Source organism: Eptesicus fuscus, chromosome 6 (genome assembly GCF_027574615.1).
Source record: "Eptesicus fuscus isolate TK198812 chromosome 6, DD_ASM_mEF_20220401, whole genome shotgun sequence".
Classification (NCBI taxonomy): Eukaryota; Metazoa; Chordata; class Mammalia; order Chiroptera; family Vespertilionidae; genus Eptesicus; species Eptesicus fuscus.
Window position 1 is genome coordinate 70665193 of NC_072478.1, and position 24669 is coordinate 70689861.

A 24669-nucleotide genomic window follows, 5' to 3' on the forward strand; every position below is an offset into this window, starting at 1 on the left:
AGTACCACAAACCGAGTGGCTTGAACAACACATATTTATTGTCTCACAGCTCTGGAGGCCAGCAGTCCAAATTCAAGATGTCAGCAGGGTTGGTCCCTTCTGAGGGCTGTGAGGGAGAACCTGTTCCGTGCCTTTCTCCTCCATTCTAGTGGCCTCAGGTGTTCTTGCAGATGGCACACTCCAGCTCTAAAACCATTGTGGGGACTGATGGGGGTGGGCACGCCCCAGAGGAGGCCATCTGTCCTGGTGGCGGGTCCAGGCCAAGAGCTGAGGAGAGAGGGGCCTGCCCCTCTGCCTGTAGAATGGGACTTGGGTGGCCATTCAGGGAACCAGGCCCTCCTCCTCCCTGCCTCGGCCCTCTGAGCCAAAGGCCTGTCAAGGGATGTGAAAAACACAGACAAGTCGGACATCCAACACTCAGTATAGGAGCATCCAGGTGGGTAAAGTGACTGTCTGTTTCCCTTCCTCCTCTTCTCACAGAGGGACCATGGGGTTGGGAGATGGGGCAGTTGGGATTAGTCGATGACCAGAGGGAGGGGGCCTTTCAGATCGCTGTCCAGGCTCAAAGAGCCACGTCCTTGCGCCCCGCCTCAGAGTCCAGACAGACACATAACTCAAGCGTCCCCATTTAACAGAAGGGAGCCAGCCCAGCCAGGCTGGGAAATGTCAGGGAATTGATGTTATTTTCCCATTGACTGTGTTCTGCTAGAAAAGATTTTGGTTACAGGGTGTAATCAAATCACACTTAAGAATTCCACGAAAAGATTACTTTCATAATGAGAAAAATGCACTTTTAAAAAGGAATCCGTGATAGAGCCTCCTTGGATGGCAATTTGGTAATACCTATGAAAATAGGAAAAGCACATGCTCTGGGATGCAATTCCACTTGTGGGAATTGGTCTTGTGGGTGTTGGCGCGCGCGCGCGTGCCCACACACACACACACACACACACACACACACACACACACACACACACACACACCTGAGTGGGAAAAGACGCCAGTTGCAGCACAATTGGTGGTGGTAATAGATTGGGAACAACCTGTGTCATCAGTAAGGGAGGGGACAGGCCAAGCGGTACATCCATATGGTGAAATACCATGCAAGCTTAAAGAAGACCACAGTAGCTATCGGTGAGAAAGATTTTCAAGCACCATTTAAATGAGAAGAGCAAGAGGAAATAACTGACAAGAAAATGAGGTGGGGAAATACAGAGAGACGGGCAGAAACTCTGCATCCATTTCCTATGCCCACCATCGCAAACCACCACAAACTGGGTGCCTGAAAACAACAAGACTTCATTCTCACTGTTCTGGAAGCTCCAAGGGCTGAAATCCACGTGAATCCATTCCTTGCCTCGTAGTTTCTGGTGGCAGCCAGCATTCCTCAGCATGTGGCTACATCATTCCAGTATCTGCCTCCAGGGTCACATTGCCTCCTCCTCGTCCCTGTGTCTATTTTTTTTTTTTTTATTCCAGATTGAGGAGCATACTGTATGGAAAACTAGATTTAGAACTACTCATGACTGCACGACTCTTCTTTTTGTGCTTCCAGCACGAGTTTTTAACTCTTTTTTTTAAAAATATATATATTTATTGATTTTTTACAGAGAGGAAGGGAGAGGGATAGAGAGTTAGAAACACTGATGAGAGAGAAACATCGATTCAGCTGCCTCCTGCACAGCCCCTACTGGGGATGTGCCCGCAACCAAGGTACATGCCCTTGACCGGAAACGAACCCGGAACCCTTGAGTCCACAGGCCGACGCTCTATCCACTGAGCCAAACTGGCTAGGGCCCCTGTGTCTATTTCATAAGGATATTTTTATTAGATTTAGGCCCCAACCTTAATTACCCAGGATAATTTCCTCATCTCTAGATCCTTACTTAATTACATCTGCAAAGACCTTTTTTTCCAAATAAGATCATATCCACAGGTACCAGGGATTATGGCATAGGCACATCTTTTTAGGGACCATCTCTTTTTTCTCATTATAAAAATAATATTTTCATAGAATTCTTAAGTCTGATTTGATTATACCCTTTAACCAAAATCTTTTCTAGCAGAACATAGTCAATAGTAAAATGACATCAATTCCCACATCAGATTCCAGCTCCATGGGAGAGCAGAGGCCACTGGGAAGAGAAACCGAGAGACCAGGGGTCTAGGTCAATGAAGACTTGCTTTTCATGATAATCCTTTCTGTATTGTTTGACTTCTTTTCCAAGAACACAACTGACTATTTTGACAAGCTTCAAGCAATAAGTAATCCAACACACCAATTGTCTGGGCACCTTCCAAAGGTTGTTTGCACATGTCATCTCACTGACTGCCCTTAAGCAAGGTCCTGGTCAGAGCAGTCAGCTCCCCAGGGCAGGGTTTGGCTGTAAGTGTCTTTAGTGGGTTCCATAGCTAGAGCCATAGCAGATGTCAAGAAGCACCTGCTGATGGGGCTTGAAATCCATATTCAAATGAAAAATGGTAACTTTCAGGTTCACTAAGAATGCAACTCACAATATTCATAACTAGAGGCCCAGTGCACAAAATTTGTGCACTGCGGGGGGGGGGGGTGTCCCTCAGCCCAGCCTGCACCCTCTCCAATCTGGGACCCCTCGGGGCATGTCCGACTGGTGGTTTAGGCCTGATCCCTGTAACTGGCAGTCAGACATCCTTCTCACAATCCAGGACTGCTGGCTCCCAACTGCTCTCCTGCCTGCCTGATTGCCCCTAACCACTTCTCCCTGCCAGCCTGATCATCCCCTAACTACTCCCTTGCCAGCCTGATTGACGCCTAACTGCTCCCTTGCTGGCCCGATCGCCCCCAACTGCCCTCTCCTGCTGGCCCAATCACCCACAACTGCCCTCCCCTGTAGGCCTGGTCGCCCCTATCTGCCCTCCCCTGCTGGTCTGATCCCCCACAACTGCCTTCCCCTGCTGGCCATCTTGTGGCGGCCATCTTGTGACCACATGGGGGCAGCCATCTTGTGACCACATGGAGGTGGCCATCTTGTGTGAGGGTGTGATGGTCAATTTGCATATTACCTCTTTATTATATAGGATATTTCAGCAGACTCACAGCAAGTCACACACTTCAAGTCCCAAAAGTGAAAACTTAGTTCTCAGGGTTGCCCACGCAGTAGCAACAGCCCCTGGGTCCCTCGGGGGGCCAGCCCGGGATGTGGGGGCTCTGCTGGGGCTGGCTTCCCATGCCTCTCGCTGGATTCTCTGTTTGCATATTAAACATGTAAGAGTTGTCTCTATTTCCTCAAAAAATAGTCTCTCTGTCTTTTCTCTTGATCTGTGTTTGCCTGCTTTTGATAAAAGGAGCTTTGAGAAATGTATTCCTTTCCTTCTTAAATCTCCAAAGAGAAAATCAACTGGGAAAACATAATGATAAATGGCAACTGACACCTGGCCCGAGGGTGAGGTGATCTCGGGGCTGGTTGGGACTGTGACAAAGAGGACAGATCTCTGAGGGAAGGTCTACCCAGCCCAGCCCCGAGGCCAGGGCCACCAGAGCTTCCGGCTTTTCAGGAGCAACTGAACATCACATTTTAATGTAAATTCTCCCAATAATTTAAAGGAGGGAAGTGATGTAAATTTTTTGTAACTGCTGTGTAGGCCAAATAAAACATAGCCAGACTTAGCCTGCAGCCCTCCGCAGAACCTCTGTCCTGACGCATTAGCACTTTAAGTCCTGACCAGCCTCAAGCCACGTCTTCGCATCCACTTATACATTCGAGCAAGCCCTTACACCATTTTTGTGTGTGTGCATTTTCTCTGTTCTTAGACTAACAGCTTCATGTGGCAGGGACAAAATGGTCTGTGATAGCATGCTGGGCGCAGACTCAGCCGAGGGAGAGCCAAGCAGAACCATGGGCTCCCGGGAGGGGGCGGCTGCCCGCACAGGCAGGACGGGGCAGTGTCTGCTCTCTGGCTAATGGCCTGGTTGTTTTGGACATTGCTTGTGTAGACTGTTCTGTTCTCAACCTAATGATACCATTTTTAGTGACTCATTAGGATCCTCATTAAGAGTTGTTAGCACATCAAAACAGTGTTGGTGAGGGCTGGCCGAGGGCGGCTTCCTGGACATTAGCAGTGATCTGGATTTCCCTGGCCGCAGGGACAAAATGTCAACAAGTGGATTCCAAAATGCTGTCGGTTCAGAGGTGCTGTTTCCGCAGCAGGCACTTACTGAGCACCTACTGTGTGTGTGTGTTGGCATGCAGTGGCTTTCCTTGGGACAAGCCATCAACTTGCACTCTCTCCCAGCTCAACCACTCCAACGACACCAACCTTTCTACTCTGCACACATGGTCTCCTCCCTGCCTCACGGCCTTTTCACTTGCTGTGTCCCCTGCTTGGCATGCTCTACCTAGCCCTTAGCTCCAAATATCATCCCCTTTCTGGAGACTTTCTGACTCCTTGTCTGCTGTTGCAAACCCTCACCCATCACTCTCCAACCCACTGCTCTATTTGATTTACCACACAGGACTTTTTAGCAGTTGCGACGATCATATTTATTTTCTTGTGGTTTACTGTCTGTGTCCCCTCCCCCAAGAACGTCAGCTCCATGAGGGCAGGGACCTGTTCTGTTGGGTTCCCAGCTCCCACAAGATGCCTGGCACAAAGTAGGTGTTCCATTAATATTCGCTTAACAAAAGGGAAATAATGAGGAAGACACCGCCCCCATCCCCTCAGCCCAGGGTCGCAATGACCTGGCACACCTTGTAGACTCTTCCTCTGTGCATTTCCGAGGAATAATTCTCATGGCTTTCTTAAAGAAATCTGAGTGGTGACAGAAGGAAAGATAATGCATGAATTCAGTTCACATTTCTTTCAGCAAGAGCTACCTGTGCAGAAGCACCAGCCCTGGCCCCCACTCTGTCCCTTCCGGTCAGTGCCTGGAGTGAGCTCAGGTGCCACGGCAGCAGGCAGAGCTCAGGCAGGGGCATCCCAGGGCCAGGTTGTGCCAATAAATTATTTCTCTGAGTAATTAAGATGGAATTAAAAATTAATTCTTTCCTTCAGCTGACTGCATTTCAAGGGATAAACTAAGTGTTATGGCTTTTGTGAAAATTTTTTCTCCCTAAATTAAATTGGATCTTGGTTTCACAGGTGGAAAAAGTGAGAACCCTGGGATTAATTCAGCAGCTAAAATCCCTGGGGAAGGAACCAGCTGATTCTGCCTTGGGAGTGGGTGAACATGAAGGTACCGGCGCTCTGCCCACACTGTGGACTTGGCTCCCCTGGGAGCAACCTAAGCCCGCCCTGGAGACCCAACGATTCTGATCTGCTTTTGTCACTGTGATGTAGGGAGTCAAGCTGCTTTGTCTACTCCCCATGGGGAAAGGAGCTGGATCAGTCAGAGTCAGACCTGGGCTCCAGGTGGGCCCTGCAACTCACTGGTGGCAGCTTAACTCCGGCTGGCTTCTTCCCTCCATGAGCCCCAGCTTCCTCATCTGTGAAATGGGTGTAAACCACCTACCTTCCAGGGGTTGGAAGCATTATATAAGTAGGTTAGCCCATAAGTATTCCATAATGTGTGGATCTCTCCATTCATAATCTTCTTATCCTCCAAGTTACATAAGAGGTTTCTTTCTTTCCTTTCTTTAGATTTTTCATTCATTCATTCATTCACCCAGGTAATGTATTTCCACAATTTAAAAATAAAAAAGTTGCCCTGGCCGGTGTGGCTCAGTTGGTTGGGCATTGTCCCATGAACCAAAGGGTCACTGGTTCAATTTCCAGTCAGGGCACATGCCCAGATTAGGTTGGAGGCAACCAATCGATGTTTCTCTCACACCAAGTTTTTTTCTCTCTCTCTTCTCTCCTTTCCTTTCTCTAAAATCAATAAAAATATATTTTAAAATAAATCCTATATAATAAAGAGGGAATATGCAAATTGACCATCACTCCAACACACAAGATGGCCACCCCCCATGTGGACACAAGATGGCTGCCACAAGATGGCCGGCAGGGGAGGGCAGTTGTGGGCAATCAGGCCAGCAGAGGAGGGCAGTTGGGGGCAATCAGGCCTGCAGGGGAGGGCAGTTAGGGGCAATTGGGCCAGCAGGGGAGTGGTTAGGGGGTGATCAGGCTGGCAGGCAGAAGAGGTTAGGGGCAATCAGGCAGGCAGGCAGGCAGTCGAGTGGTTGAGAGCCAGCAGTCCTGGATTGTGAGAGGGATGTCCCAGCTTGGAGAGGGTGCAGGCTGGGCTGAGGAACAGCCCCCCTCTACCCACCCCCACCCCCCCCGGTGCACAAATTTTGTGCACCTGGCCTCTAGTAAACAAATAAAAATAAAAAAGCAGAAAATGATATACAGTGAGAATCTCCCTGACACCACTGTTCCCAGAACCTGGCTCCTATCTGCAAAGGCAGCCAGTGTTATCTGTGTCTTGTTTATCTTTCTAGAGATATTTTATGCACCCGTGAAAAAATATGCTCATATCAACCCTCTCTTTTTTGTTACAACAAGTGCAGTGTACTAGATGCATCCTTTCCCTTTGTTTGTTTTATTCTGGTGGGTGTTTCCCCATTTAGCAATATATTTTGGAGAATATTTCATAGTGGTGCATTTCTGCATCTGGATAGGTCTCCATTACATGAATGTTTCACAGTGTATTTAACCAATTCCCTTTTGATGGATATTCATTTTGTTTCCAGTTTCTTAATGTTTCAAAAAGACAGGACTAATAACAAGATTATAGGATGCTTCTCCTCACCCCACACCTTACCACCACATAACTAATGTTCTGTTGACCACAGTTTCTTTGATTCAGTACATCATATCCAGCTTTCGACAAAATCACAAGGCAAACTAAACGGTAAAGAACATAAGAGACAGAACAAGCATCCAACCAAACTCAGACATGGCAGAGATGTTGGAATTATCAGATTAAACTAATTATGGCTAATATGCTAAAGGATGTAATAGAAAAAGTAGATAGCATTCAAGAACAGATGGGTAACCACAGTGCAGTGATTGTGGGGGTGGAAGATGATGGGTAGAGGTGGAAGAGGGCATAGAGGGGATAGAAGGCAATGGGGGGAAAAGAACAGATGGGTAATATAACCAGAGATGGGAATTCTAAGAAAGAATAAAAATAAATGCTATCAATTGAAAATACTGTAACAGAAATGAAGAATGCTTTTGATGGGCTATCAGTAGAGTGGACCCAGCCGAGGAAAGAATCAATGAGCTTGAAGACATGTTAATAGAAACTTCCAAAATTAAAATGCAAACAAACAGTCCTGGCCAGTGTGCTCAGTGGTTAGAGTGTTGGCACCAGGTTGGTGTACATGCAAGAGACAACCAATGATGTGTTTCTCTCTCTGTGTCTCTCTGTCTCTGTCCCTCCCTCCCTCCCACCTTCTCTCCTTCCCACCGTCCCTCCCTCCCTCCCACTGTCTCTAAAAGTCAATGGAAAAATATCATCAGGTAAGAATTAACAAATAAATAAATAAATAAATAAATAAAAGTTTTACTGGTATATAAAAATATTGACCTTGTATCAAGTGACCTTGCTAAATTCAATTATTAATTCCTGTGGCTCGTCTATAGATTCCTGTGGATTTTCTCCACAGAAAATCATGTTATCCATGAATGATAACAGGCATATTCCTTCCTTTCCAATTCTTCTATTTTTATTTCATTAACTGGCCTCACTGAACTAACTAGTACCTCCAGTATAATGTGGAAGGGAAGTGGAGATGGAGGATATTCTTGTCTCATCTAATCTCAGACATACATCATTCATCATTAATTATGGTGCTTCCTGTATCTTTCTTGTATATCCGCTTTATCATATTAAGGAAGTTTCCATCTTTTCCTGGTTTGCTAAGAGCTTTTTAAATTATAAGTGGATGTTAAATTTTATCAGTTGCTTTTTCTGCATTTGTTAAAATGATTTTCCCTTTATTCTGTTAGTGTGTGAAATTACATTGATTTTTTTTTTAAAGCCAACCTTGCCTTCCCTGAATAATCTAACTTGGTGGTGATGTATTATTCTGTATTTCTGGATTTGGTTGACTAATAACTGATTTAGGAGTATATTTCCAGGAAAGAAATTGGTGTGTTTATAAGAGAGGTTTTCCTTTCTTATGCTTTTCCTATTCAAGTTTTGGTGTGAAGATTATGCTGGCTTCTATTCTCTGGAAGACTTTGTGTAGGATTGGTGCTATTTATCAATTACATATTTGGAAGAATTATTCAATGAATACATACCGGCCAGGAGTTTTCTTTCTGGGGAGGATTTTAGTTGTGGATACAATTTTATTAATGGGTGTAGGCATTTCCAGATTTTTCTGTCTCTTTTTGTGTCCATTTTGGTAAGTTGCATTTATATACCAATTTTTCCATTTCATCTAAATTTTTTTTTGCATCATGTTTATTTAATCCAGTAGTGGTTGTTACTACTACATTTTATTTTAATTTTTTTTTATTCTTTAGATTCTCCAGGCTTACGGATATCATCAATCTTCAAAATCATTCTAACCATTTGTGTTGCAAGAGAGATCTATTGCTTTTTGCCCATCAAGGTTTCTATGACATGTTGTTGCTTCATATCGTTTGTACCCTTGTGCATACAGTCAATCCCAAGAACAGGGTTCATATCCTTCACTTGTCTGGCTCAGACCTCAGACATCGTCTGGATGGGATTCATGCCACTGCTCTCAGCAAGGGTCATGGGGATGACCTCCAGGGCATCGGCGAATGCTCGCATGGCATACTGCTCCAAGGTTGGGCACTTATCTGCTGCTTGGCTAACTGCTAAAGCACAAGCGATTTCAGCAGCGCCTCCACCATACACCACACGATTATCACGGATGAGGTTCCAGATGACACACAAGGCATCGTGAAGGGATCGCTTTGCTTCCTCGATGATCATCTTATTTCCTCCTCTAATGAAAATGGTTACAGCTCTGGAGTTCTTACACTGCTCGATGACCAGCATCTTGTCCTTAGTTGTCCCAAATGAGATCTCCTCTACAATCACAGCAAAGCCCAGCTTCTCAGCTGTGAGCTCTGAGAAGCGGGGGACGATCCGCCCTCCTGTTGCAATGGCAATCAACTCGATTTCAGGTCCTCCTACCCAACGAACCGCAGGCAAGTCGTTCTGAAGAAGTAAATGATTCGCTTCATCATCAAAGCCCCACTGACAAGTAGCTAGGTTAGCGCCAGTTTCTTTAATTTGATGAATCATCTCTTCAAACTTCTCCTTTTCGTATTTTTGAAGGGCTTTATAGTCTTCCACAGAGGTCACATCCAGCTTATGCTTCGTCTTTGGTTTTGGTGGTTCAAATGGACATGTGAGAATTGCAATCTTAGCATCTTGTACTTCTTTTGGCATCTGTGGGTGACTGAAATCCTTGTCCACAATCACGCCCTTAATAAGTTTAGTGTCCTCCAATCTCCCGCCCACTTTGCCTTCTAATTGATGAGCTCAAAGTCAACGTCTCTGCGCTGCATATCAGCCACAGTGAGAATGGCATTCACGGCAATCTCAGCCATTTGTCGGTGACAGCTGTTAACCACTTTGGAGCCCAGCGTGGTTTTCGCAGTCTGAATCAGGGGTTCAGTGTACTTCATGTCAACAAGGACACTATCGCTGACCTCATCCAGGTACTCGATAGCAATGCGGGCGGCTTGCTCATAGCCATCAGAGATCCTGATAGGGTGAATGCCACGGTCCAGCAACTGCTCGGCTTCTTCCAACAAGGCACCAGCCAGGACAACCACTCCTGTGGTTCCGTCTCCAATTTCATCATCCTGTCATTTGGCCAGTTCAGCCATCAACTTGGCAATCTGGTGACCAACATCCATCATGCTCAAAATGGTGGCACCATCATTAGTTACAGTCACATCATCATCTTTGTCCACCATCATTTTATCAAGCCCATTTGGTCCAAGTGATGTTCTCATTGTATTTGCTACAGCCTTTGCTGCCATTATATGAGACTTGAGAGCCTCCAGTCCCATAAGACGAGTCTTATGGTCCTGATCCTTGATGATGAGGAAAGGGCGCCCATATTCATCGAAGGCAAGAGTCCCGAAGGAGGTCATGGTTCTGCAGCTGGGGTTACTTCCCCACAACCGGGAGAGACCACTCCGGAACCCAGAACGCACCGTCCGCTCGCAGGAGGGCTCAACCGCTCATCTAAAATTTTTTAATCTATCAGCATAGAGTTGTTCACAATATTTTTGATCTTTTATTATCTGTAGGATCTGTAATGACATTCCCTTCCTATTTCTGATATTAGTTGTTTGTGCCTTATCTTGCTCTTTTTTAAAAAAAAATCAGTCTTCCTAAGGGTGTAACTTTTATTAGTCCTTTAAAAAATTGACTTTATTGATCCTCTCTATTCTAAATTTGTTTTTAATTTTCATTAATTATGCTTTTGTTTCTTTTCTTTTGAGTTTCTTTAAAAGATAAATATGGCCTGGCCAGCATGGCTTAGTGGTTGAGCGTCGACCTATGAACCAGGAGGTCATGCTTCAGTTCCTGGTCTGGGCACAAACCCAGGTTGCCGGCTCGAGCCCCAGTAGTGGGTGTGCAGGAGGCAGCAGATCAATGATTCTCTGTCATCATTGATGTTTCTCTCTCTCTCCTTCTCCCTTCCTCTTTGAAATTAATAAAAATATATTTTTAAAAAGATAAATAAGCTGTTCTTTTTCATCTTAAATTAATATTTTCAATCTTTTTTCCTTTTAAACTTTTCTCGTTCAAGGCTGTACATTTCCTCTAAGCATGGTTATACCCACACAGGTTTTAATATTTTATGTCTTCTTTTTAAAATATGTATATTTCTATTGACTTTAGAGAGGAAGGGAGAGGGAGAGAGATATAGAAACATCAATGATGGGAGAGAATCTTTGATCAGCTACCCCCTGCATGCCCCACACTGGGGCTCAAGGCCACAATCCAGGCATGTGCCCTGACCAGAAATTGAGCCACGATCTCCTGGTTCATAGGTTGACGCTCAACCACTGAGCCACGCTGGCCAGGTGATATATTGTTTTCATTATCATTATACTTAGCCTGTTTTTAAATGTTCATAATTATTTTAATTTTGAGCCAACGATATTTAGAAGATTACTTTATAATTTTCAAAATTTGGAAATTTTCTTGAACAAATATTTTTATTGGTTTTTAGCTTAAATCCAATATGGTCAGGAATTTTAATTTTATGAATTTTGTTGAGATTTGCTTTAAAGCATAACATATGGTTAATTTTGATAAATGTTCCATGTGCACAATAAAAGAAGGTGCATTTGGAAGTTGTGGGGCTCAGTGTATAATATATGTCAGTTAGGTCAAACTTGTTAAATCTGTTGATCAAATCTTCTATATTTTTAAATCTTCTATATTTTTACTGATATTTTGGCCTGCTTGTTTTCAACATTAGTAAGATAGTATGTTAAAATCTTCCAATGATGATTGTGAATTCATCCATTTCCCCATTTGGTTCTATTTGTTTTTGCCTTGTGTAGTTTAAGACTATATAAGGTGCATATGAATATATAATTATTATATTTTAACCTGAATCATTAAGAAATGTACCTCATTATACCTAGTGAAATATTTTGCTTTAAAGCTTATCTGATCTGATCCTAATGTAACTACCTCAACATATTTTTGTTGGCAGTATTTTTTTGGTATATTCTTTTGTTTTTCCCTTTTTTATATTTGAGGTTTATTTCTTGTAAATAGCATGTTTTTAAAAAATATATAATCTAACAGTATTTGTTGGATTTTAATTGGAATAATTAAAGCATTTCACTTTCATTGGAATATTTAGTTCATTTACATTTAATGTAATTATTTATGCAATTGGGTCTAAATTTACCATCTTATGGTTTTTGATTTTTTGTTACTTGTCCCTTCTTTTGTATTAATTAAATATTTATTTTGTTTCATGTTCTTTCCTTTCTCTATTAGCTTGTTAACTTTAGCAAACAGCTTAAAATCTCATCCTTGACTTAATGAAGTCTAATGTAAATTAATAATTTTGTCACTTCCCAAATTTACAAGGACCGTAGGGCACTTAATTTTAAGTACTCTCTTCCCAGCTTTATGCTCTTGTCATTTTTATTTTAATTATCTATTTTAAACCCTAAAAGACATTTTTGTTGTTTTATAGAGTCAATAATAATTTAATTTTCCTTAATATTACATTTTCTGTTGCTCTTCTTTCCTTCCTGTATCCCAGTGTCCCCAACTGGGGTCATTTGCCTTCTGCCTGAAAAACTCCTAGTAATCTGCTGGTAATGAATGGAATTTGAGGTTGGCAGTTATTTTCTTCCAGCACTTTCCAAGATTTGAAATAAAATCTTCTTGATTTCAAAGTTTCTGTTGAGAAGTCAGTTATCAGTCTAATTTCTGTCATTTGAAAGTAGTTGGCATTTTATCTCTGGCTGCTTTTAAAATTTTGCTTTGTCTCTGGTTTTCAGTGGTTTTACACTGATATACCTAAGTGTGGTTTTCCTAGCCCTGTTTGAATCTATGACAAGTATCTTCTGTACGGTTTTCTGAAAATTCCAAGCCATTATATTTTCACATATTGTTTCTGCCTACTCTTCTCTCTATCATCTTTGTTCTTCTTCCTGGATTCCAAATACTTATTACATTAGCCCTTTCACCATGACTCACATGTCTCTTATGTTCTTTTCTGCATTTTTTATTCTTCAATCTGCAATATTATACTGGTCTATTTTACAGTTCTACAATCTTCCCTTTGGCTGTTTCTAAACCCAATTATTTAGTTCTTGATTTTAGTTATTGTGTTCTAAAATTATTTTTTCCACTTTACACAGCTTTGTTGGATCATAGGTGGTGTAAAAGAACTGCACATATAATAAATATAATAATAAATAAATAAATAATGCAAGAATAAACTCTGTGTTTTGAGTACTAACAACTATAAATCTACTTTTGCCTACCCCTGTATAATGAGCTTAGCCATCACCCCACAGTTTTCTCATGCCCTTATCTGCACCCTTTGTTTCTTATCATTATACATTTATTTGCATTTTCTAGAATTTTATATAAATGGAATCATAGAATATGTATTTATTGTTGGTCTGGCTTGTTTTTAACTCAGCATGGTTATTTTTTATATTCATACATGTTATGTTAATATGCATCATTCCTTTTGTATCAATAGTTTACATCTTTTTAGTGCTGGAAAGTATTCTATTGCCTGGATATGCTACAATGGGCTTATTCATTGCTGGCCTTGAGATTTTTATAGTTGTTAGCTATTACAAATAAAGTTAATATGAACATTCATGTACAAGTCTTTGTGTAGACACATACTTTCATTTCTCTTGATAAATCTGTTGCAGTAGAATGGCTGGATTCTATGGTAGTTGTGTGTTTCTGTATTTAAGAAACTGACAAATCACTGTCGAAAATAAGTGTACCAATTTACATGCCCACCAACAGTGTATGAAAGTTCCAGCTGCTCCACACCATCACGAACACTTGGTATGATCAGTATTTTTAATATTAGTCATTCTAGTGAATATGTGGTGAAATCTCGTTGTGGTTTTAATTTACATTTCCCTAATGACTAATGTTGAGCGTTTAGTGCTTATTTGACCACTATATATCTTTTTTTGTTTTTTAATTCTCACCTGAGGGTATTTTCCATTGATTTTTAGAGAGAGTGGAAGAGAGGGAAAGACAGAGAGAAATGTCCATGTGAGAGAAACACATCGATTGGTTGCCTCTTGCATGTGCCCTGACCAGGGCCTAGACCAGGGAGGAGCCTGCAACAGAGGTACGTGCCCTTGACTGGAATCGAACCTGGGACCCTTCAGTCCACAGGCGGACACTCTATCCACTCAACCAAACCGGCTAGGGCTGATCACCGTATATCTGCTATAGTGAAGTGTCCAAATAAATATCTTGCCCATTCTTAAAATTCAGTTGCTTCTGTTATTATTACTTGGTAACAGTTTTTAATATATTCTAGATACAAGTCTTTTGTATTTATATATATGCTTTGCAAATTTTCTCCTGGTCTGTGGCTTGCCTTTTATTGTTCTTAACACTGTCTTTTCCTTCCACTCTGAATAGTTTTATTAAAATATAATCTACATATTGTGCAATTCACCCCTTGTAAGTGTACAAGTGAATGATTTTTAGTAAATATCACCACAATCCAGTTTAGAACACTTGCATCACCCCCAAAGTTCCCTTATACCTGTTTATAGTCACTCCTTACCCCAACATGGACCTCAGACAATCACTGATATGTTTATTGTATCTGCATTTTTGCCATTTCTAAAAATCTTATGTAAATAAAAGCACACAACATATATTCTTTTCCACCTGGCTTCTTTCACTTGGTAAAATGCTGTTGAAATGCTTGTATCATATTACATTTATCAATAACTCATTTCTCTTTTTTTTTGCTGAATGGTATGCCCATGTATGAATTCACCATTTGATGGACACTTGATTTATTTCCAATTGTTGGAAATATTATGAATAATGCTATTATGATTATTCACATGCAATTCTTCATGTAGACTTTCTTTTAGGAGTAGAATTCTGGGTCATGTCGTAAGTGTATATTGAACTTTTTAAGACAATGCCAGACAGAATAGTATCTTTTGAAGAGTAAACACTTTTAATCTTGACGAAATCCAACTTACAGATTTTTTTCTTTATAGTTCATGTTTTCATAACATCTTTAGAAATCTTTACCAATATCAAGACCACCAATATTTTCTTCTAGAAGTTTCATAGTTTTAGTCTTTCCATTTAAATCTATGAAGAATTTCAAGTTAATTTTTGTCTACAGTGTGAGGTTAAAGTGAAGTTTCCTTTTTTTTATGTGGTTATCCAAGTGGTCCAGCACTATTTGTTGAAAATAATATCCTTTACTCATTAATTCCCTTAGTATCTTTGTCAAAAATCAACTTAGATGGTCTACTGCTGGACTCAATCTTCTGCACCATTGATTTCTATATCTGTCTTTACATCAATACTATTCCGTCTTTACGAGTCTTAAAGTAAAGTAGTGTAAGTTCCCCAAATTACTCTTCTTTCTCAAAATGTTTTGCTGTCTTATGTCCTTTGTACTTCCATGTAAATTTTATTTTATTTTATATATTTTATTGATTTTTTACAGAGAGGAAGGGAGAGGGATAGAGAGTTAGAAACATTAATGAGAGAGAAACATCGATCAGCTGCCTCTTGCACACCTCCCACTGGAGATGTGCCTGCAACCAAGGTACAAGCCCTTGACCGAATCGAACCTGGGACCTTTCAGTCCGCAGGCCGGCACTCTATCCACTGAGCCAAACCGGTTAGGGCTCCATGTAAATTTTAGAATCAACTTTTCAAGTTCTACAAAAAATATTGCATTAAATTTATTGATCAATTTGGGGAGAATTGACATCTTAACCACATTGAGTCTTCTGATACATGAACACAATATATTTCTCTGTTTATTTATAGCTCCTTTAATCTCCCAGCAATGTGCAGGTCTTGCACATCTTTTGTCAAATTTATCATCCTCTTTCATCATTTTTAGAACATTCGTTTGATTATTTTTGATATTTCAACAGTTCTCTGTCGAAATTCTCCACCTTGTCATCTAATTTGTGGATTATATTAATTAGTTATTTCAAAGTCCAATCCTGATACCTCATATATCTGGATGCCCATGGATCTGTTGCTAATGTGTGTGTTTTCTCTTTACTTTTGTCCCATTCTTTCCGTATTTCTCTTTTTCACTGACTATCAGACATAAGAGGGGAACATGAAAGGTAATTTGAGACTCTGGGTGTTGTTATTTTCCTCCAGGAGAGTTTTACTTCTGCCTAAGCCTGGAGCACCATCCACTTCAGGTTGCATTTATCCAATCAGGAATTGAGATTATTTGAAATGGGCCTGCTGTCCCTGAGAGAGGGCCAGTTTAGTTCTGGGTCACTTACTCCTAGTGTGTAGTCCTTCGGGGTCTGATATGAAAGCCTAGGTTATTTATTGGGTTCTTCAATTTTTAAGACTGTGGTGAAATATATCTATGACAAAATGTTTCATCTTAACCATTTTAAAAATGTACAGTTCAGTGGCATTCAGTCCATTCATGTTATAGGCAACTATCCCCTCCACCCATCCACAGAACTTTTAACATCTTGCAAAACTGAAAGTCTGTACCATTAAATGATTCCCTATTCCCCCTCCCCTCAGCCCCTGGCAACCACCATTCTCCTTTCTATCTCTGTGAATTTACCCACTCTAGGTCTCTCATATAAATGGGATCATACACTATTTGTCTTCTTGTGAATGGTTTATTTCGCTCAGTATAATGTCCCCGAGGTGTATCCATGTTGTGTCATGTGTCAAAATGTCCTTCCTTTGTAAGGATGAATAATATTTTATTGCGTGTAGGCACCACATTTTGTTTATTCATTCCTCTGCTGGACACTTGGGTTGTTTCCACCTCTGGGCAATGAACATGGATATACAAAGGGTAGCCTTACTTCTCAAGAGAATCTGAACTCCAGCTGTTGTCTCCCCAGTCCTTCAAATTGCCCAGCTCTTCTCAGCCTCTCAGTCCCCGCTTTGGAACTAGAATCCGCCTCGAGAGGTGGACACTGCCAGAAACCAGGCTCCCCTCTCGGAGCTTCCCTTCTCTCTGGGACTTGGAGCCTTGATAGCTCTCCAATATCTTCAAACAGGTGGTTTTTGTAAAATTTCATCCAGTTTTGCTAATTATTCCCGATAGAATGGTTGGTTCTGATACAAGCTAATCCATCATAGCTAGAAGCAGATATGTCCATATAATTTTAATTTGCATCCCTCTTGTTATGCATGAGGTTAAGCATCTTTTCTGATATTTAAATGTCATTTGTATTTTCTTTGAAATCCTTTCCCATTTTTCTACTGAGTCTTTCTTCTTCTTGATTTGTAGACATCTGTTACATGTCTGGGGACTTGGGCTTTTGTCTTTGCCTTAGAAGAGCTTTCTGAGGCCAGTTCCACCTTGCCATAGCATCAAGTCACTTTTACCTCTGGGACTTGGTTTCTTCATCTGCGAAATGGGTGAGAGGGCTGGTCTTCACCATATGGCCTCAATTTCCTTTTGATCTGTCATCCATGGCTCAGTTATCCCCTTCTATGTACATGAGACCAAACAATGTGTGTGTGTGGGTGGGGGGGGGGGGCGGTATTGAGACCAAAAAAGTCCTCCCAGCGTCCTGCCTCCACATCCACTGTAAATACGTATCGAGCGCTGCTCCCTGGCTTCAGAAGCCTTGGTCACCGCGACAGGAGGCGGAAGCAGGGAGCTCGGCGTCTGTGCCTTTAGACCCCGGACCGCAGCAACGCAGCACACAGCCACCCTTCCCAGGCTCCAGTCACCCACGGGAGTTTTGCACTCTTACTTACTTACATGCTTCCAGTAAGTTGGCTCACTTGTTTTTAATCTAAATACCTTTAGCCTCACCCTAAAAATAAGGTGTGTGAAATCACAGGTTTGCTGCGCTAGGACATTCTTTTCAGATATAAAGTCACACAAACAAATAACAATCATAATTTTAAATGCTTTTTTTTTTGTGTGGACCCCCTGGATCCTTTGTGAGCAGCCCCCAGCCTAGGCTCTCCGGTCCCGTGGCCACGCCTGCCAGGTGCAGCCAGGACGCCCGAGCCTCCACGCACTGGCTGGGAAACCTGGCCCCAGCGTTATCCAGCCGTTCCTCATTATCGGGCACTGCCAATGGGTCCCCACGCAGAAGCAGAACCCTTCCTGCTTTGTGGCTGTGGGTTGATTTTGTACTGAAGTGTCTGCAGCCTTTGATGAGAGGTGGCCTAAGCCGACCCCCCAGACAGAGGCAACTTGCTGCAGATACCACCTGAGGTCCCGAAAAGGCTGGTTTTTTTCAGAGGCTGTGCTCTTGCGATGCAGAGCCTCTCTCTTTCTTCTTCTGTGGCTGGTTATTGCTTTTAGCCCGGAGCCATCACCAGACTCAGAGAGCAAAGATACAGCAGGAGCCATAAAATAAATTATAAAGTCCAAAATGGAACGCACTTAAAGTGAGCTCCGAGTGAAAAATAGGTAACGCTTTAGAGCTGTTTCATAAAAGAAGCCACCAGCCCAATATATCATTGGATCTTTTAAACTGTGCCAGCTGAATAGATTTAATTCTGATTTTCTTTTTTTTTTTACGTGACCAGTGAACTCATATGTTTGAGAAGGTGTATCATCTCTGTGCCGGACAGTAATTAACTTACCACTTCTTGTCTCTTTAGGAATACATTTCATTTCTTGTGCAAATATTAACGAAGACCCCTTATCCGCGGTGTTGCTTCCACGGTTCGTTAACCCCAATCGCGATTTGAAAATATTAAATGGAAAATCTAGGAATAGCCCTGGCCGGTGTTTCTCAGTGGTTAGAGTGTCAACCTGGGCACAGGAGGGTCAAGGGCACGTACCTGGGTTGCAAGTCCAATCCCTGCCTCCAGTCAGGGTGTGTGTGGGAGGCAACCCATTGAGGTGTCTCTGTCACATCAATGTTTATCTCTCTCTCTCACCCTTCCACTCTCTCTAAAAAAATCAATGGGAAAATATCCTCACTCCTTGGGTGAGGATTAAAAAAAAAAATCAATTCATAAGTTTTAAATTGCATGCCGTCTGAGTAGCGTGATGACATTTCGCCCATCCTACTCTGTGCCACCCAGGACATGTCTCATCCCTTTGGCCAGTGTCTCTTCACTGTAGAGTAGCTCCCCGCCCGCTAGTCACGTAGTAGCCCTCTCAGTTAGCAGATCGAATGTGGTGTGTTGTGTTCAAGTCACCCTTATTTTACTTAACAATGGCTTCTAAGTGCAAGAGTGCTGATGCTCACCATTCGGATATGCTCAAGAGAAGCTAGAAAGTGCTTCCTTTAGGTGAAAAGACATGTCAGTGTAGGAAAAGGCATAGTGTATACCGGCTTCGGTACTACCCACGGTGCCGGGCAGCTCCTGGGGTCTTGGACCATATCCGGTGCAGAGAAGGCAGAGGCGCGGTACTGGCTTACTGCCAGGCACTGGGTTCCTGGTGGCGAGTCACACCACCGGCAGAGAGCTCAGGGTCCGAAGGACAACTTAAAGCCATCCCGGGGGACTTCTGGCACAGTCTTGGAGACACTTGAGGGGCAGATTTGAAGACCTCTGGCTCGGGAGTTTCCAGGAAAGGTTTGCTGGGCCACAAGACTCAGTGCTCTGGGCTGTCCTTTTCAGAAACTGTCCTGCCCCTGGTCAGCACCGGCCTCACACTGCCTGCTGGGGAACCGTGGGAGGGACAGGCACAGCCGCACCGCAGGGCCAGGAGCTGCTGAGGAACGTAAGTGTGAACCCGCTGGGTTCCACGTGTGACTGCACCATCCTCCTTTTCTGGGTGTGTGACTCTGGCACCGACGCCAGAGCTGAGAACCAAGTGTTTTCCCAAAGGGAGCCCACCGAGCTCCCCAGGCGCACAGGGCCGGCTCTTGGCCCGCGACGGGGGGTTGTGTCCTCGGGTCATGCCGGCTCTGTGGGAGATGGCAAACCTGTTCCCACATGGCTGGGGCAGGTCACATCTTCCTCTTTTTGCCACTGGCCCCTCCCATGTGCCCCTCGCTCCGTCCTGGAAAAGGGCTGGAGCTGAAGGGTTGGCCATGATTCCTGGGCCTCAAACCAGCATCACTCCTATTCAGAGCGCCGATGGGGAGCCAGCTGACCGCTGACCACGCATGGTCACTGGGGATGACCAAGACCACTCAGGGCGCCTCAGCTTCCGCGTCGTGACCTAGCGGTCCTCCGGGAGGAGGAAACTAGGAAGGGGGGCTGGGGTGAAAGGGAGGCACGTGATGTCCTCCAGCGCAGGATCTCAGCCCCTCCCACCGCCCTTGCCCCCAGCCTCAGCCCAGTGTCTTGTCTCCAGGAACACGAAACCCCTCGTCCATCAGCATCTTCCTCTCACGCTTGGGCCAGTGGCTTTTGAGCCCTTGCAGCCTGGAAGTCAGGTTCTACAGCAAGTGACTCAGGCTCGGCTGGGGAGGCTGGGAGAGGAAAGACACCCTCAGGGCAAGGAGAAGAAATTCGGTGACTGCAGAGGTAGGTGAGTGGGAGCTAAACACACTGATGAAAACTTCAACGTGTGTGAGCTCATTCACTGAGCAGTGAGCCAGGGATGAGCTGATAGCTCAGATGAGAAATGAGGACTGCTGGGAAGTTCCAGAAAGGGGAAGCCCCGTGGAAGGCTTGGCCTTGGCCATGAGGGCCATACATCCGGGTCTGTCTGGGAGCTGCAAGCAAGCGGCCAGGCAAGGAGCTTGTGAAAGTCTCTCCCTTCCAGGTCTGGGCCAGTCTCCCCTAGACCAGGTCTGGAGTGGACTGGCGGGAGCCTTAGCTCGACAGACACCGAACATTGTCATGTGTGTCATGAGGAATCTGAGGCCAATGCAGGTAAAAGGGAAGCCAGGGCGTCTCGAAGTCAGAAGGAGGCTGGGGAGCCAGGCCGGGGGGTGAGCAGGAAGAGGCAGGAAGCCTAGGTGATTCAAAGCCTTGTCATGGTGGCGCTGTGGCCACCAGAGTGCCAGAGCCTTGGGGAGGTGGGATGGGCCCTCCTGTTGTCCCCACTGTCCCCAAAGACACCTGATCGAGTCAGGGTCCCAGGAGAGGGCTGCTGATGGGACCGCAGGCCCTAGACCTGCACCCTGGCTGCCTCGGGGTTGGGGGAGGGGAAACCTGGTACCTTTGCTTCTGCCCTGCCTGAGTCACCCAGATTCAGAGGGGAAACTTGGGTGATATCCATAAAGAAGATGGGTTCTGAGCAGCCAGAACATGACAAATGGCCACCACAGTCAGGAGGGCTGCTTTCCTGTTTCCTTCCTTCCCTTTGCTTTGCTTCCACTTTCCACTTAGCACACGTGAGTGGTAGCATGAAGCTGGGTTCTCAGTGAGGCCCCACCTGCCTCGTCGGCTGCACTGGAGAGGAGAGGATGAGGAGAGGAGAGAAGAGGGGAAGGGAGATGAGAGGAAAGGAGAGGAGAGGAGAGGAGAGGAGAGGAGAGGAGAGGAGAGGAGAGGAGAGGAGAGGAGGAGAGAAGAGGATGAGGAGAGGAGAGGAGAGGAGAGGAGAGGAGAGGAAAGGAGAGGAGAGGAGAGGAGAGGAGAGGAGAGGAGGAGAGAAGAGGATGAGGAGAGGAGAGGAGAGGAGAGGATGAGGAGAGGAGAGGAGAGAAGAGAAGAGGATGAGGAGAGGAGAGGAGAGGATGAGGAGAGGATGAGGAGAGGAGAGGAGAGAAGAGAAGAGGATGAGGAGAGGATGAGGAGAGGATGAGGAGAGGAGAGGAGAGAAGAGAAGAGGATGAGGAGAGGAGAGGAGAGGATGAGGAGAGGAGAGGATGAGGGGAGGATGAGGAGAGGAGAGGATGAGGGGAGGATGAGGAGAGGAGAGGAGAGGATGAGGGGAGGATGAGGAGAGGAGATGATGAAGGGAGGATGAGGGGAGGATGAGGAGAGGAGAGGATGAGGGGAGGATGAGGGGAGGATGAGGAGAGGAGAGGAGAGGAGAGGATGAGGAGAGGAGAGGATGAGGAGAGGAGAGGAGAAGGGAGGAGAGGAGAGGAGAGGAGAGCTGTGGAGAGGGGGCCCACCTTGTCTGGTGTCCTGGAGAGCCTCCTCCATGGCAGTCGTGGACACCTGAGGTGTGGCTGGACAGCGGCTATTCACCCCTCTCTTCTATTCCCCACTGGTCTTTGGGGGTGGGCAGTGACTGGGATGCCAGCTAGTCAGGTCACTCCATACCCAGGCACAGTGATTGGCCTGCAAAGGGGTGTCTGGTCTAATTTCAGCCAATGACATTCAGCATCAGCCAGATCTTCCTTCTGAAGTGACTAGGAGGAAGGGAGCATGAGGCTCAGCAGCCCTTTTGCCACCATACACACACACACACACACACACACACACACACACACACAGAGAGAGAGAGAGAGAGAGAGAGAGAGAGAGAGAGAGAGAGAGAGCTTGAGATTGAAGCCAGCCCAGTGGAAGGCAGATCCCAAAGAGAGGGAGGGAGAGAGAATGAGAGAGCCCTGGATCCAGCTGTGCCTGAAGACCACTTTCCAGCCTTCAGCCATGAGAGCCGATGCATTTCTTTTTTTGCATGAGCCGGTTGGGTTGGGTTTTCCGTCACTCACAAGCAAAAATGGCCTGGCAGTAAATACAGTGAGATGGAGAGACGCCCTTGTGCTCCCCAGGGCTCAAGTGAGAGGCAGGGTTGTGTGTGAGTGCATGCAGGCATGCAAAACATTTTTTAAAAAATTTCAGCCCTACTCAGCTAAATGAAGCTAGGGCAGGTTGTTAATTCTGCTTAAGCCAGAGTTTTAGAGCAAGAAGCCACATCTTAGGAAGCTCCCATGGCAGGAGGAACAGAACGGACTCAAGGGGAGTGTGAATACAGGAGGGGCAGTCCCCGCCAGAGCCTCCTGCCCGTGCTCAGCCCCGCCGGGAGGCCCTCCTTCTGCAGCTTTCCTGTTTTCTTTTAATAAGGGACCCGATTCTTCCTCCGATATGTAATCTCATATTTTAAATGCAGCTTGACTCAGCTCTCGGAGTCAACAGATAATACTATAAATACCTAGTATTTGTGCAGCTCTGTCATGAGGATCCTCTTCCTTCCTCCACCCTCTCCTTCGCCGCCTCCTCAGTGCCAGAGCAGAGCCACTGTGTGGGTGGCTCGCCCGCCTTCTGTGGCCTCTGTCCACTGTCCACTCATCCTGGTCTGTGGGAGCCACAGACAGCAGCCTGGACGCTGCTCAGAGAATCCCCCTGAGCTGGGCCATCTCCCCTGGTGTTCACACAGCCCTCTGCCCCCACCTTCCACCTTGCTCAACTCTGAAGCTAGTTCACACCCCACTACCAGCTGCTCCTCTGTCCTCGGCTATGCCCCATCCTCCCAGAACACCCTTCGTTCCCGCCTTTGCAGGGATCTAGCCTGGGCGCTGCAGCTTCTCTCTGCAGGCCTCACTGTACAGAACATTAGCCCCTTCACACGAGCTCACTTCCACCCGTGGCAGGAGGCTCCCGCTGCACAGTGGATGTTGGAAGAATGGTTTTCCTGAGCATCGCACTCCCTCTAGTCACCACGCCTTCCACATGCCGCGCCCCTGTGCACACACATGCACACGCACTTTCATTCACAAACACCCATGCCCACAGGTGTCTCCTTGTGCACACACCTGCCTACTCCCCCCTGCCTACACACACACACACACACACACACACACACACTCCCCTGTTTCCCTTCCTGCAGATGCATGCCCACACACCCCTAACATGGAACGGGAGGAAATTTCTGCAAGTTTTGATTCTCAGGTGGCTTGGGTGGGGGGATAAAATACAGGCTCCCCGCAATCTGCAGGAACTTACTTTGGTATATCCTACAGACATCATTCATCCCAGAGAGGGGCAGGAAGTCAAGAGAGGAGAAGGAGGGAGTAGGGAAATGAGAGAAGGGTCCTGATCGTGGATCAATCGTTGGTCCACCTTCCCATTCACCCAGTACCTGGCATTAGGACCTGGAGACCCACTAACAGTTTAGTTTGCTTCCAGGTGCTTTATCCACATGATTTCGATGCTGGAAAACCACAGATCAATGTTTACTACTTAGTTGTTGGGTGCCCGCCTGGTCAGATGCTGCACTAACGCACCCGGGTAGACATTACTATGGCCCCATTTTACATATGAGAATACCGAGGCTCTGACTTGCCCAAGGTCACACAATGAATGTGGCAAAATTGCAGCTTGAGCTGCAATTCAGTCCTAATCATAACCACCACGCTGTAATGCCTGACGCTTTTGAAATTTCCATTAGCTCTGAAAATCTCCACTTATTTTGCCAGAGCAGGTGGCTACAAAATAACTTAGCTGTTCTCTGCGAGAATAAAATTATCTTGTGTGTATGTGTTAATAATTTGTTGTTCTGAGCCTTTCTTTTAAAATTCACTAAATGTGAGCTTCCTGTGGCTAGAAATATATTTGAATCATCCTTCTTTCTTGGTACTCTGCATAACATTACTTGGCACACGTGAAGTGCCCAGTCGATGTCCAAAGGAAATGAAGTAAAATAAAATCCAGGTTAAAAAAAAGTAATAATAATAATAATAAAATAATAAATAAAATAGAATACAGGGTTTTGTTCTAAATGTTGTCCCAGATAAACTCATAAATAAGCGGGGAGGGGCGACGATCAATGACAAAAATCACACTAAAGGAATAATTCCTCAAAGGTCAAATGGCCTAGCCACTCCTCCCAGCTCTTTAATGACTTACCCAACTTTCAGAGTCTCTAAGCTGGTTGGAAAGGCCACATGCAAAATCCATGCTCCTGGTCGCACAGTCTGCAACCTGATGAGCCGTTTCCCAGATTCTGAACCACCCCGCCCCCCGCCCAAGCGTATCTCTCCCAGGCTGGGGTCCGGCACCAGCACACCTGGGCTCATTACACACTTCATGGGGAAAGCGTTCCTTGCACACTTGCCCATATGACGCAAAGTGGAAGGGAACGCAGCCTGGACACGGACACAAGTTTTCTTATCCGTGAGCCGGTGCCCTGCTCACCTGGCAGTGGACATGAGCCCTGGGGATGACATACACAAGACACTTCGCATGGAGCCTGGCAG

At 45.0% G+C, this 24669-nt stretch overlaps 1 protein-coding gene across 1 annotated transcript; it reads right to left on the minus strand.

The window, feature by feature from the left end:
- Positions 1-8397: 8397 nt before the first annotated feature.
- On the minus strand, positions 8398-10096 carry LOC103287194 (T-complex protein 1 subunit epsilon-like). The gene is given in 2 exon segments (XM_054716985.1): positions 8398-9441; positions 9444-10096. Coding segments are annotated over 2 exon segments (1623 nt in total). The 5' UTR covers positions 10069-10096; the 3' UTR covers positions 8398-8443.
- Between the last annotated feature and the right edge of the window lie 14573 nt (positions 10097-24669).